The sequence below is a fragment of the Durio zibethinus genome, chromosome 14 (assembly GCF_047325235.1).
Source record: "Durio zibethinus cultivar Kanyao isolate XHJ-2024 chromosome 14, ASM4732523v1, whole genome shotgun sequence".
NCBI classification, from domain to species: Eukaryota; Viridiplantae; Streptophyta; class Magnoliopsida; order Malvales; family Malvaceae; genus Durio; species Durio zibethinus.
In genome coordinates this window covers 6,540,958-6,555,168 of record NC_143175.1, presented here as the reverse complement: position 1 = coordinate 6,555,168, position 14,211 = coordinate 6,540,958, and the positions used below count along the sequence as shown (strand labels likewise).

At 30.5% G+C, this 14,211-nt stretch overlaps 2 protein-coding genes across 2 annotated transcripts; both read left to right on the top strand.

Moving 5' to 3' along the window:
• The first annotated feature begins 379 nt into the window (after positions 1-379).
• On the top strand, positions 380-1,897 carry LOC111294203 (germin-like protein subfamily 1 member 18). The gene is made up of 2 exons (XM_089742884.1): positions 380-950; positions 1,128-1,897. The coding sequence occupies exons 1-2, from the start codon at positions 824-826 to the stop codon at positions 1,664-1,666; spliced, it is 666 nt and encodes a 221-aa protein (XP_089599010.1). The 5' UTR covers positions 380-823; the 3' UTR covers positions 1,667-1,897.
• A 3,398-nt stretch (positions 1,898-5,295) lies between these two features.
• Positions 5,296-11,121, top strand: LOC111294269 (uncharacterized). The gene is made up of 6 exons (XM_022887525.2): positions 5,296-5,685; positions 7,845-7,917; positions 8,007-8,100; positions 9,547-9,669; positions 9,762-9,819; positions 10,208-11,121. Exons 1-6 carry the CDS (start codon positions 5,653-5,655, stop codon positions 10,715-10,717), a joined length of 891 nt encoding a protein of 296 aa, XP_022743260.1. The 5' UTR covers positions 5,296-5,652; the 3' UTR covers positions 10,718-11,121.
• The last annotated feature ends 3,090 nt before the right edge of the window (positions 11,122-14,211 follow it).

Genomic DNA, 14,211 nt, shown 5'->3' with positions numbered 1-14,211 from the left:
ATATGTGTAACTTTTAATTTTTTATTTGATATATAAATGCAAATGTAATGCATTTAAATATTTTTAATTCTATCTTTATAATATACTCTAAAAAAATTATTAATCTCAACCGATCCCAAGCGAAACAGGGTTACAACACTAGTAATATCAAATAATTTATCAAAGCAGTTAGTTTGAGACCTTCCACGTGTTCAGTACTCAAGCTGTGTTCAATCCAGAAGAGTTCCAACAGATTTATTTAACAGTCTCAGACCATTGCTTCCAGCTGTAGTCAAAATAATAAAAAAGTGTTGCTGGTAAAGCAAGGTTGACCTTAAAAAAAAATTAATGTGATAAGCATAGATGCCGTAGCTTAAGTAACTACACATGTGCCTAAGCTCTAAGCCTGAGATAAATTTATTGCATATGTGCTCCAAGAATCATGCTTTTTGTATATCAATTGATTGAGTTCTATTCTGGAGTCAGACAACAGAAGATTGGACTGTTTTCTCGTTGTCTGACTTTCAAATCCAACCTACACTGCAAAAGCACCATAGACAGAATCATGACAACTTCCAATACCATTTTTCAGTAATTAAAGCACATGTATAGCTGCAGAGAATGAGTAAAATAAACCATGATAAAAGAGCGAAATTATTTTAAAATGATTGCTGTTAAGAAAGTCTTTTCCTGATACTTGAGGAGAATAGGGACCAGGCCGTTGGTTCCCATCTATAAATAGCAGTCTGTCATGCATAGTTTCCCACTCGCATAGTTTCCCACTCTTGTTCAAAACAATAGCAAACAACCAGTTAAGTCAGATAAGCATTGCCGGTGTATCTTTATGAAAGGAATGGACTCTATCCTTGTTGCTTTTGCCCTCTTGGCTTTTGCTTTCTCATTAGCCTCGGCCTCTGACCCTAGTCCTCTGCAGGACTTCTGTGTGGCTCTCAAGGACACCAAGGATGGCGGTAAGGCATTCTGTCTATGTTGACTTTATGTTAATGTTCATGATCATGAAGCTAATATTGCCTAAGCTGAATGACATTCAGCAGCTTAGGAGCAATATTTTAATATAATAACATTGCCGAAAGGTACTCTACTTTTGCATGAGATGATATATATCAACTATCATTTCTTTCCTGCAGTGTTTGTAAACGGGAAGTTCTGCAAGGACCCAAAGCTTGCAGTAGCAGATGACTTCTTCTTTTCAGGCCTCAACATGCCGGGAAACACATCAAATCTGGTTGGATCAAATGTCACTACTGTCAATGTTGACCAGATACCAGGACTTAACACTCTTGGCATATCTCTGGTTCGAATCGACTATGCACCTTATGGTGGACTAATCCCTCCTCACCTACACCCTCGAGGAGCTGAGATCCTAGTTGTTGTAGAGGGCACACTCTATGTTGGCTTTGTTACATCCAACCCAGATAACCGTCTCTTCACTAAAGTCCTGAAACCTGGAGATGTTTTCGTTTTCCCAAAAGGTTTGATTCACTTCCAGTTCAATATAGGGGAAACTAAGGCTGTTGCCTTTGCTGGTCTCGGCAGCCAAAATGCAGGGGTTATCACTATTGCTAATGCAGTCTTTGGCTCAAACCCACCAATCAATCCTGATGTTCTCACAAAGGCCTTCCAGTTGGACAAGAAGGTGGTTGCCTATATTCAGTCCCGGTTCTGACCAAATTAACAATTAGTAACTTAAAAGCCAAATCCAAACCCCGTAACTTTCTTATTTGTTTTGAATAATGTTTTGATGCATTTTCCTGAATTATTCTACTTAGTATCATACAAGAAACAGGTTGGTTGATAATGGACCTCTCTGTAGTCCAGCCTCCTAGCTCCTTGTAATCTTTCTGTGTAATGAAAATAAGATTATATAGTATAATTTTCAATCTCTCTCACGCCAAGGGACAAAACAAATGGCAACTTGGGTTGGAGCAAATTTTTGCTTGTCTCGAACCCGAGCCAATTTTATAAACTTAATTTTTAAATTCGATCCGATTTAATATTAAAAATATTATTTTTATATTTAAACCCGATTCGATCTATGTATGCTTAAATGTACAATTGACTTTATCTTATCTAAAATTAATAAAAAATTAATTTTATAATATAAAATATTATTTAATATTATTATTTAAATATAAATATAAAATTAAATAAATAATAAAAAATATTTATCAAGTAGGAAATGGGTTTTGCCCAACCTTAATTTTTTTTCAAAAATACTTAATCTAAAACTTGATTTTTTAAAAAATAAATAATTTTATAAGATTGAATTAAATCAAAATCTGACAAATACGAATTGAATTATCAATCTTAAGTATAATAGAATTCTCCCTCAAACGTGCAGAAATTATACATAATTGCGTCAATTATTTATGCTGCTTTTATAAAACAAATCAAGTAACTTTTAAGCATGAAAGTTTTTGTTCATTTGCAAAACATAGTGCAAAAACAAGAGGTTAATTATATGATTGAGTATCAAGGAACATGTCAGAACAGACTTTGTTTCTGATCATACCATATGATACATTGATGGGAGATAAAATCACAAGTCTTTAATATTTTTATTTTGCCATTAATTACCATGGATGTCAAAGCTGACATAGATTTTTTTGCTTATGTGTCAATTATTCTTTGGTCCAAGTAAGTCAATAGCGGGTTGTTGAAATTTAATCGTAGATGATATGCCTTCAAATTAAAATGTTCCCACATCAAACCACAAAATATTTGGAAAAATATGTCATGGATCTAAAAATTGCACTAGGCACAAAAAAATTACATAATTAGGTAAATTTGTCAAATCATAGACAAGAAGATTTCATTTGTAAAGATAAAAAGAATTGCAAAAAAGGACATAATCGATATCTATTCTTATTTTTTCATTTATCATTTTTTTTTAATTTTTTTTCTGACAAGCATAGCATGATTAATGACTTATTTGACTTAGCCCAAACAAATATTTATTCAGCTATACGTTGGATATTCATTGGTTTATATATTTAATTAATTGATTTTTAAGTGTAATATTTGAATATTATTGTAATTTTTTGTACAAATAATTTCATAAAAAAATGACCATTGCTTGTCCACATTTTCTCAATTGACAAATTTTGAGTTTGATTCATATAGGAAGATGTAGATTGCAATTTTTCCTTTGAAAAACAAATTTTTATTTTTGAATTAAAAATATTAAAAATTAAATTATGATTACCGAAAATGTCCACTACTTTATTATCAAATGACTTGACTATTTACATAAATTCTTATTGTTGATGTGTGCACAGTGTTGTCTCGTTGTTCATTACTGTTTATATTGGGAACAACTGGGTAATAGGAAATTAATTTTTCTTTTTTTCTTTTTTTATGGTACATATGATATGAGTAGGTATTAGGAGAGTGCAAAATTATTTTAAAAAAAAAGAAAAGAGAGTACCAAATTACAAAAATCAACATTTTTGTTTATTATATTTTTAAATTGATATTTTAATATTTTATATCATAAATATTTATAATATTTATTTAATTTATAAATAAAAATTTTGATTCTATTAAAATATTTTATTAAATAAATTTATCTAATTTATAAATAAAAATCAGTTTATTACTTGTACGATACATATATTAATGAGAATGTGATATGATTATTTATAGGAGAATTTGGTGATCCACTTAATTCAATATCAGTCCAAAATGCAAATCCATGTAACAGAGCTTGGAATCAAGGAAGTATGGCTACCATGCTTAAAACGAATAAGCATACAGAGAAAAATTATTAAGAGCAACTGTTTAAGTTAAAAACATTACCATAAAACCAAGGCTTACACAAAATGATGTACGTAAATGGTGTGAAACAATGATAAAGCAAAAACTCTTAAAAATCATCTTTCAAAAGAGATAAACTTATTACACGACTACATAACATTTCAATGTGATAAATTATTGAAAAAACATGTGTGCATTCACAATCACACACAAAAAGATGACAACATATACAAAGCACATATATCTCATTGACATAGATTTTAGCTCAGGGAGTTGGATATTGTGAAATTCCACATGCTTAACTTGTTAATGATAATAAATTTCAATGGTTATTGATGGCAATTTCATAAATAAGTTAAAATAATCCATGTTATACCACTCATAATTAGGGCATGTATATAACCTAATAATTACTGTTGGTAAAGAAAATGTATGGCATTAATACATAACATGATAATCAAGATTTATGGATAATTTTATTGAATTTAAAAAGATAAGATAAGTAGTGATAAAGGAGAAATCAAATTCTTTGCAAATATTATATATATTTGAAATATAAAATTTGTAGTTTTAGTTGGAAATAGATATATAATGCTCTTGATAGTTATGAATATTTAAAGATTTGATATAAAAAATTATTTAAATTTTAAATTTTGTACATATATATTTGAAATAACTGAGTTTTGAGATAAATTTTATTTAATTTAAATTAAGATAAAATAGTTGAAAGATTTAAATAAGTTTAAATTTTAAAAATTTTAAAATTAAATAATGAATTGAATAGGATTATTTGGTGAAGAATTAAAATTAAATTACTACTCTATATGTCAAAAATATAAATTATCCATGTAAAAGTTTATATGACGTATCTTATCATATATTCATATATGTTATAATATAATGTATATTATTTTAATTATTATAAATTTTACACACACAAATTATTTAAAAATATACTATTTATTAATATAAAGCCAAACTTGGACCTAAAAACTTATTCCAATCCTAAATCAAATGGAAATTGACTTATGAGATTAAACAAGAAGTGTTAAGAAAATTACAATGTAGTTTCTTTAATTATATTATATTTGTATTTTTTTTTAATACACTTATCAATGATATGTGATAATTTTTTTAATTTTAATGATAAAAATTTTAAAATGTCATCTACTGTTTGTGAAATAATTTCAGAATATTTTAAGTATCAAATTACCAAAAACAACTTATATTGAATTTGTTGTCAATATTTATGTTTAATGTTTGGATGGTTATAATTTTACTACTTGAAATGATCAAATATAGAAAAAAAAATGTTATACTTATGTTATTGCTATTGTCGTTGATTTTTTTTTTTTTTTTTTTTGGGTTAGGTCGATATGGCAATATCAATATTTAAATAAAAAAACAAAAGGAAAACAAAGCAAATATCCGGAAAATATCGTGGTAAGTCATGGAACTATAAAAAAAACCAATAAAATGATTACACGTGTAACTAAATATTTTCCCTCTTAAATCTACGAAATAAAGCATCGACCCTCCAAACGTGATCGTCAGGTATTGGACTGTTCAAACCTTCGATAAACCAAACGGCATTGGCTTAAAAATAATATATTTTTTATCTTTTTTTTTTAACCTTTTGATTTTCTGTTGTCAAACTTGTACGGACGGGTTTTGGTTTTGAAACAAAGACTTTGGTTTTGAGCTAACAGAAAAGGCAGTGTTGGGATCTGATATGGGTTTTTTGTTAGATTTTATTTTCATATTTGAAATGATTATAACAACACTGATTTCCTTCTGAAGTAAATCTTTTTTTAAAAAATCAATTGTCCTTTTTCGTTTAGCTTTTTTATTTTTAATATTTTAATAATTTAGTGATCCAAATCTGACAACCAAAGCATGAAGAAGAAGCTCGACACCCGTTTCCCAGCTGTAAGCTTCCTATCTTTTTTATTTTCTTTTTGCTTTTTATTGAATTTGTTTAATTTCTTTGTTTTATCCGTTGTTAATTTGTTTTGGGTATTTGATTTTTTATTGATTCCATTGAAATTGAAATCTGGGTCTTTTCTAGTTTTCGAATTTATGATTGTTTTTCTTGCGGCGATTTCGATTCGTGGTCGTCATTAGTTTGCCATAAATTAGTTGATGCTGTTTTCAATAATTAGGGTTATCGAAAATTTAGTTGATAATTGTTTTAATTTTATGGAATTTTCATGGAGTATGTGGTCGGATTTGTGTTTTTCATAGTCTTTTTAGGGATGATTCTTTGCTTTTGGTTGTAGTTAATGGTTTAATAATGCTTTTTAACGGTCCTTCAAATTGATCGATTCTTACAGAGCTATAGTGGTTATATTTTCCAAATATGATTTGACTCATGAATTGTGGCGCAAGAAGATTTGAAACTATGATCTAATATGTGATTATCTTTTTGGCACTGGCCCCAGAGTTATGGAGTATAAGGTCTAGTTGTTGTTGTATTTGACTCATGAATTGTCATTTTTAGGCTTTTTGTTTGGTTTCAAAAAAATTAGATGATTTGGTACCAAAATTTAGTTGATTGATTTTATGGCAATTAGGTTGGGAACATGAGAATTGGTTGTATTTTGTTTATTGTGATTGGGATCGGATTTTTTCTCTATTAAAAGGAATGAAAAAAAACTGAGGGTAGGTTGGTATGTTTCTGCTGCTGCTTTTTGGCTCTTTCATGCTAGTGTTGGCATTCTAATTGAGTTTTATAGGTTGGTGTAGGATATTTGAATGTGAAGAGCACCATAAACTGTTGATGCTAATCTTTGTTTATTTTTCTGGTTTTGGAATGTGAACTCTTTTAAATTTGTAGCTTATGTGTACTTCAATCGGTTTTTTTTCTTCTTTCTGTGAAATAAGAAGGTGCCAAGTGATCTTTGTTTCTCTGCAAACTGAAAATGTTATCATATGTCTTCATACTTAATGCTGATTTCTTTGGTTAGAATATTTTAGTTTCTTCAAAAGCGAAATTATTCATCAAAGTTTGTGCAAATTAATATATGTGGTTTTCTGAGCATAGTTCAGTTTTGATCAACTTGTCTAAGCGCCCATGTTGAAATGTTGATTGTCGGTTATGATTTGTTTGTTCTCTTTTAGCTCCTTTTCTTGGAAGCAGGAAAAGAGAGTTGCTTGATTCTCTACCAGGTAGCAGAATTACAGTAGGTGGAACTTGGGATTTGATTTTTTTTTTTTGGCTGGGACTTGTGGTTAGATTATTATCTATTCAACTGCCTGTTTTGAATCAATAAGTAATCATTGTGTCTATCTATCATATTCATGTCTGGTTTCAACTCTCAAACACCGGATGATTACAAATTATGGGAGAATCTGAGCAGTTTTTTGCTGCATTAGTAACTCTTCTCTTAGTCTGAAGCATATTTTTCTGGAATCACTAATCAGACATTGGAATTTAGTAGTACCGATTGGGCACCTTTTCCAGATGGTTTGTTTGGCACCTTGTATTTCCTTCTGTTGGAAGATAAAAGATCATGTTAAAGGCTTCACTCCTTAACTTTTTTTCACTGTTGAAAAATGTAATTTTAAGAGAAAGCGCTAAGCAATGAGTTTGCAAACATAACTGTGGCTTCCAGAAGGGATCATTATCCATATTTTCTACCCGATCAAATTTGCATGAGGAGTTTCTCTAATGCAGCTTTGGAAATTGCCTTTCTTTTTAAAAGAATTGCTGGCAACTCTTGCTTCGAAAATCTTTAAGAATTATTTTTTTCATTGAGTTCTATAGTAATCATCTTTTAGAATGGACAATGTTGATTGCTTATAATTAAAATATACAGTTTATGGTTCCGCACTGCACGAATTGTTGCATCTTTCAAGCTGTTTTTAGTCTGGAAAAATATGCATGTAATATATTGATTAAAAAGTTTGGTAAATAAAGGAAATGCTTTTCTGATGATTGGTATATGCTGTAGGACCAGTGATTGCAGTCATCCCTGGATATGAGTCAACTTTTTGGAATGATATTCCCTTATCTATAGTTTTCTTATCTCTTTTAAGATGTAAGCTGTGAATAGTGCTGAAACTTTCTAACATATTTGTTTTTGCAGGCTCGTATTAAAAAGATTATGCAAGCTGATGAAGATGTTGGGAAGATTGCATTAGCAGTGCCTGTTTTAGTTTGTGAGTGACTCTAACTTTCGTGATTTTACCTAAATAATTCCTCCATGCATGCGTATTACTTGCTTATGCTTCTTCCTATTACCTTGCAGCTAAAGCATTGGAATTGTTTCTACAAGACCTTTGTGATCGTACGTACGAGATTACCCTTCAGAGAGGAGCAAAGACCATGAATTCGTTGCATTTGTAAGTGAATAATTAACATTATTCTTTCTAGCATGCCCTGTCTGTAGTCTACTCGGGGATTTGACGTCTGTGCTGCATTTATATAAGTTTTCATGCATATAAATGCTCTTTTACCATTTTGTTTCACTTTTCTGGATTATGTGTCTGTGCACTAGTTATATAGATAGCAACAATATAAATATGATTCCCACATTAAATGCCTTAGATTCTTGTTGGAGTTTCACTTCAAAGGTTTGGACAATAGGCTTTTGTGATAGTTTTAGGAATTTAGTACTGTACTTTATAACTTATTCTCAGTGTCATTTCATTTCTCTTGCTTTAGTAAAAAGTTCAACACTAATTGATTTTTTGTGGGAAAGAATATAGGGTGAGAGAAAGAAGAGAAGGTAAGAGGCAAAAAGAGAGTGAGACAAAGTGAATGGAAAAGAGAGAGAATAGATCCAATACCACCAATGATCCAAAGAATGTATGAAAGGAACAAATTTAAGTATTTACTTGTAACCTATATACTAGTTCCCTCAAAATAGAAACTTCCAAACATTATCCTAATCCTAAATATAAATCGAACCCTCTGTTGGCCCATAATTTCTACTTTGCTTACTAATTTTTAGCTTCTTTCTTTTATTATCTCAATTACAACTTGTAAGATGATTTTACGAAAAACTTGTAATTTTTTTAGTTTACAAGCAAATTACCACTTGGCAACTACATTGGCTGAAGTGCTCCTTTTTTTTTTTCTTTCTTTTCTGTTTTATTTTTGTTGATATAGAAGAGGTCGTGTTAGTACTTAGCAGGCCAAGAATGTTTGATCTTCTTTTATTTGTTTGTTTTTTTTTTTCCTTAAAAGATGCACTTTATCAATAAGAGAGAGAATTACTACAGTACCATATCAAGAGTGAAGTAAAAGAAGAAACACTCGGAAAACCACAAACATTAACATCACTGCAAACTAATATAAAATAACATGATATGAGAATATCAAGATTCCACCGTAATCAACCAACATCCATTCATGTACTCTTACAAGAGAATTTGGGTGGTTTAGGGTGAATATAGACATAGAAAGTTTCTTAAAATTTGTTCTTTAATTGCAACAATAAGAACCTACTTTACCAACATTTATCAAGAGATATCCTTTCTCACAAATTTGATTCCTAACAGATTTAAATTTTATGCTGGGCCTGATCCAGCTTTCCTCCTTTTTGGTTCACAAAGTATTAGATACAGATCCACCATGAAGATTATTGTAGATGGTGAATCCCAATTCTGGGAGAAAAAGAATCTTTTTTATCCTTTTCTAGATCATGCTACATTTTCAATTAACAAGTCTTCTGATCAGCATGGCATCATATAATGTTGCTTCCAATCTTGCTCTTTGTTACCCCTAGTGATGTAGATTTTCAGTGTTGTGCATTGGTTTAACTAAAGTGTCCAACTAAACTGCAGAAAGCATTGTGTACAGAGCTATAATGTATTTGATTTTCTGAGGGACATTGTCAGCCGGGTTCCTGACTATGGTCATGGTCATTCTGATGTTGCTACTGATGATCGAACTATTTCCAGGAGAAGGTTAGAGAAAGCTTGGCTTTCTTCTTGTTTCTCACTTTTTAATTTGAAAAGATTTACTTATTTGGTTGTGTGATTCCATATCATTCTGCCAGGAAAGCTGCTGGAGATGAAGTCAATGAAAGTGATGAAGAATCAAAGAGGAGCAGAATGGTAAGATGGCTTCCATTCAATGTCTCTGTGTGTGTGTATCAACACACTATAAGAATATAGAATGTAGTATGAGCTTTTGTGCAACTTCAAGAATGAATGATGCTAAATGGTTTCTTCAGTGACAAAAAGGTATTCGGTCTAAAAATTAATTGGTGAACTTCAGTGTATTATGCTATATACTTCTGCATAAGAATTACTGGGTTGGTTCTTGCAATGCATGTTATTTTAGATGTTTGTGAATTTTTATACTTTCAATGACAGGCCTCTTACATGCCTTATAAATTCAGCTCAAGTCAGTCATTTGTTTAATTTGTCACTCAAATGTCATTATCATGAGCATGTTATTTATGTGTATGTGGATCTCAGCACTTTCATGTCTTCTATGCAGCATGATGTGGGTCATGCTGGCACCAGTGGCAGAGGGAGAGGCCGGGGACGAGGTAGGGGACGTGGAAGAGGAGCTCGAAATGTGGAAAGAGATTCTCATCGTGAAACAGAACCAGAACCCTGCTCAACTCTTCAGCAAAGCAACAAAAGTCATTCAACGCCTGGAATGGTGATAGATGATGGTTCTGAGTTGAAGGAACCGATGAAAGAGAACACAATTGATGAAGATACCAATCAAGCTGTTTGGAATTTTGATCTGAATGCTGGGGTAGATGAGAAAGTGGATACAAAGGCCTCATCAGATGCAGTTACTGCTGCTGCATCAGTAGCAACAGCAGCAGTGGAACCAACTCAGCCTTCTTCGGCAGAGCCTACAACAGAGACAAAACATGAAGAATACCCAGGCTGGTCTCTTTCAGATATGGACAAGATGGCCATTGATCCTCTTCAACTTGCTCAGCTTGGCAGAAGGTTAGATGAGGATGAAGAAGATTATGATGAAGAAGGCTAAGTAATTATGGAGTAGGACTTAGAAAAAGTTAGCGGTTGAGATCAGATTAGCAGATTAGCAACTGAGTAGAAAGGTTGAGAAAAAGCAAAATAGTCAAGATGACCTCAATGGGGAATGGAAGTATATCCAACATAGGTCTCAAGGGATCAAATGCATCTCTCTTCTCTTTCTCTCTCTCTCTCTCTCTCTGTGTTTATCCATTTCTGTTATGCCATTTGCTAACATAAGTTTAAAATGGTAGCTTCTCTCAACAACAAGACACTGGTCTGGGAACTTGCTCGTTACTCAACGGGAAAATATGGCTCCTTAGTATAACAGAATTGCGCTTAGAAAATCTGTGTTAACTATGATTTTTTGCTCGTTTTGTTATGATTAGCTCATTAATTTTAGTTCCTGATTGTCAATTCAGATGTCTTGTCTGTTTCTTTAATTCCTTTAACTTAATTTACTCTGCTAGTTTCCTCTGCTTTCTTGGACAGTGCTTTGAACTTGAGTTGTCATTTGCACTTACCAAGTTCAGCAATGGGAAGAATTCGTTTGCTGGCCATATTGCTGAAAGGAACAATTCCTCCCTAGTGCCACGAGCTAAAACTGGTAGTCTTTTTAACTTTGAGTTTGTGATGAATAATGGATGCATTGCAAGCTTTCTTTTCATACATATCAACTGCCACGACCATGCATGAACATGTCATGATTCTTGCCGGTGTGAGATCAGGTTTGAGGGCACTGTATATATATTCTGGTGATTTTTTTTTTTTTTAATTCTTAATTTATCCTTCAACCCTTCTATCCTTACAAATACCTAATTGAAAAAAACATTATTCATATAAGGTCATTCGAACCCATAATTTTTAAGTATTAGTTCCACCTTTTATTGAACTATACTGATATATCACTTTACATCGTTGCCTACCTTGATTTGCAATTGCATGGGATATATATATATATATATATATATATGGGTAATTTCAAGACCTTTTAACTTAAAGTTTGATGATTAAGCATGATCATGCACCATTGAATTGCAAGAGAAGCTTTTGTGAAGAAATAAAAGCACTGCATTTCACTGGAGCATATCACTAATACTATAATTAAACCAAAAAAATTAGTCTTATGTAGGGTTTATCAAAATATTATGTAGAGTTTATACTTATAAGTGATGGATCTTTTTATAATTATTGATTGTGACTGGACAATTGTAAAATTGTAATAAAAAGAAAGGAAAGTGAAATGTTATAGCATTCCAGGAGTTTAACAAGTAAAATAATATAGGTTTTGTATCTTGGTACTGTAAAGAACTAAGCAGTGAAAACCATGGGGATCCAGCATAAATAGGAAGGCATTTTTCTACCAAGTTCAACAGATTAACAGAATAACATGTTTCACATGAAACACAACCATACCTTCAAACTTCCAATCTGTATCATAACAAGTTTTGAATTTCTTATTACAATATTCAGGGAACATATATATATATATATATATATATATATGTATGTATGTATGTATATGGAACCAGCAATTCCAAGATGGGGAAGACAAATATAGAACTTCACTGCAAACATAGGCTCAAACTGCTTCAAAAACAAATACTAAAAAGCTTGGCATCATAGACAGCACTTTGAGCTCCTAACAAATCATGGAGAGAAAAAAAAAAAAAAAAAAGAGTTACCAATAAGTTATTCATAGAACAAACCTCGTACTGTTCAAGCAAGGATGCGAGCAATCTTGTAAGTCTGAAACACTTAAACGCACTCAATCAGACAAACCACAACAAAAGAATTTTGGTGTCATCAAAAACTTAAAAGCAACTAGATAAATTAAAAGTCAATGTTTTTTGAAATTTTTAATTCATGATTTTATATTCTTTTATTTTTAAGTGTTATAATTAGAAATGTAATCACATATCCAATTTTATAAATTAATCGATTAAAATAAATTAAGCTTGTGGTAATACTTTTTTACTTATTTTTCATACTAAAAAATTCAGTATTTAAAAATATAAATACTCAAAATTTCAATTTATTACGCAAACCTAAATTTTATTTTAATTTTTTCATCTTTCAATAAAATAATGGTAAATTTTAATATATTAATAAATCTATTTTTTAAAGTTGATATTTGTTAAGTAAATAAAATATTTTTTATTAATATAATAATATTTTAAATTAAATTAAGTTTGAACTTAAAAAAATCTATGTTCAAGATTCAACTGGCAGTACAATATATCATTATTGAATGGTAGATGCCAATGAGTGAAGTACCATTTTTAATCTAATGAAAATTTTAAGTAAAGAAGAAAAACAAAAGAATATAAGAAAAAATGTGAGAAAAACAATTAAGTAAAGAAGGAAAAAAAAATTAAAATGAAGGGTACCCTCCAGCCAGCAACCAACTAATCCGACTAAAATTTGATAGTCATACTTTGTAACATTTGGCGAAATTTAATAAAAAAAATAAAACATTAAAGCATATCTCAACATGTTTCAATTCAATAAACAAACAAACAATATATATATATATATATATATATATATATATATATATACACACACACTAAGATTGCATTTAGGATCTTGAATTTAATAGAATGGATTCGTTTTTTAGTACAAATTGTTTGATATAGCACAAGTAAATAATATTTTCATGATTATTTTCAAACTCATGAATTTGTTGGATGCCTATTTAATAGTGAAATTGAAAAAAAATCTTATAATTATTGTAGATATCTTATTTTGTTTGAGAGATTTATCGGAGTTAAAATGAGATTCAATTATCAATTGAATCTTAATGCAAAAATTTTGGGCCAATGCTTAAAAGCTCAAATAAAAATTTTAAGTTTTGATTTCAGTTGATTTTAATCTTGACTTTAATTTTTAGTTTTAGTTTTAATTTTAATTTAGATTTAGATTTTTTAATTTAGCTTTGATTTTAATTTTGTGGTCTATTTTGATTTTTTAAAAAAGTCAAAGTCAAGGTTAGTTAAAACAATAAAAAAAAAGCCAGAAAACTCAAAAAATAAAAATGTGAGATTTTCCACCGAGCTTTGATTTTGAATTCAATCTTTGGAAAGTTTGGACCTTAATTCATACAAAATCAAATCACAGAAAATCAATCATAAAAAATAAAATCACAAATTTGATGAAATTGATATTTTTCAAATTGAAGAAGTATATATCTTTGTATAGAGGATTCAAATTTGTGATCATAAAAAAAAAAAGAGAGAACGGGAGAATCAAGCATAAACAACTCGCAATCAAAAGAAAACAATAGGCAAAAAATCAAGCCAAATCCAGAAAGCCCAACACTCCCTAAGCAATACAAAGACACAAAAAACAATTGTCGAGCTCGGTAGGGTGGGCTTGTAACCAAGAGGGACAATAAAGTGGTCAAATTGGAGGTAGATGGCTCACTGGGGGAAGTAAACCTTTAAGTCTATAAAATACCATGCACCCCTACCTTTGGGAAAAGAAACCCACCAGAAAATGAATGAG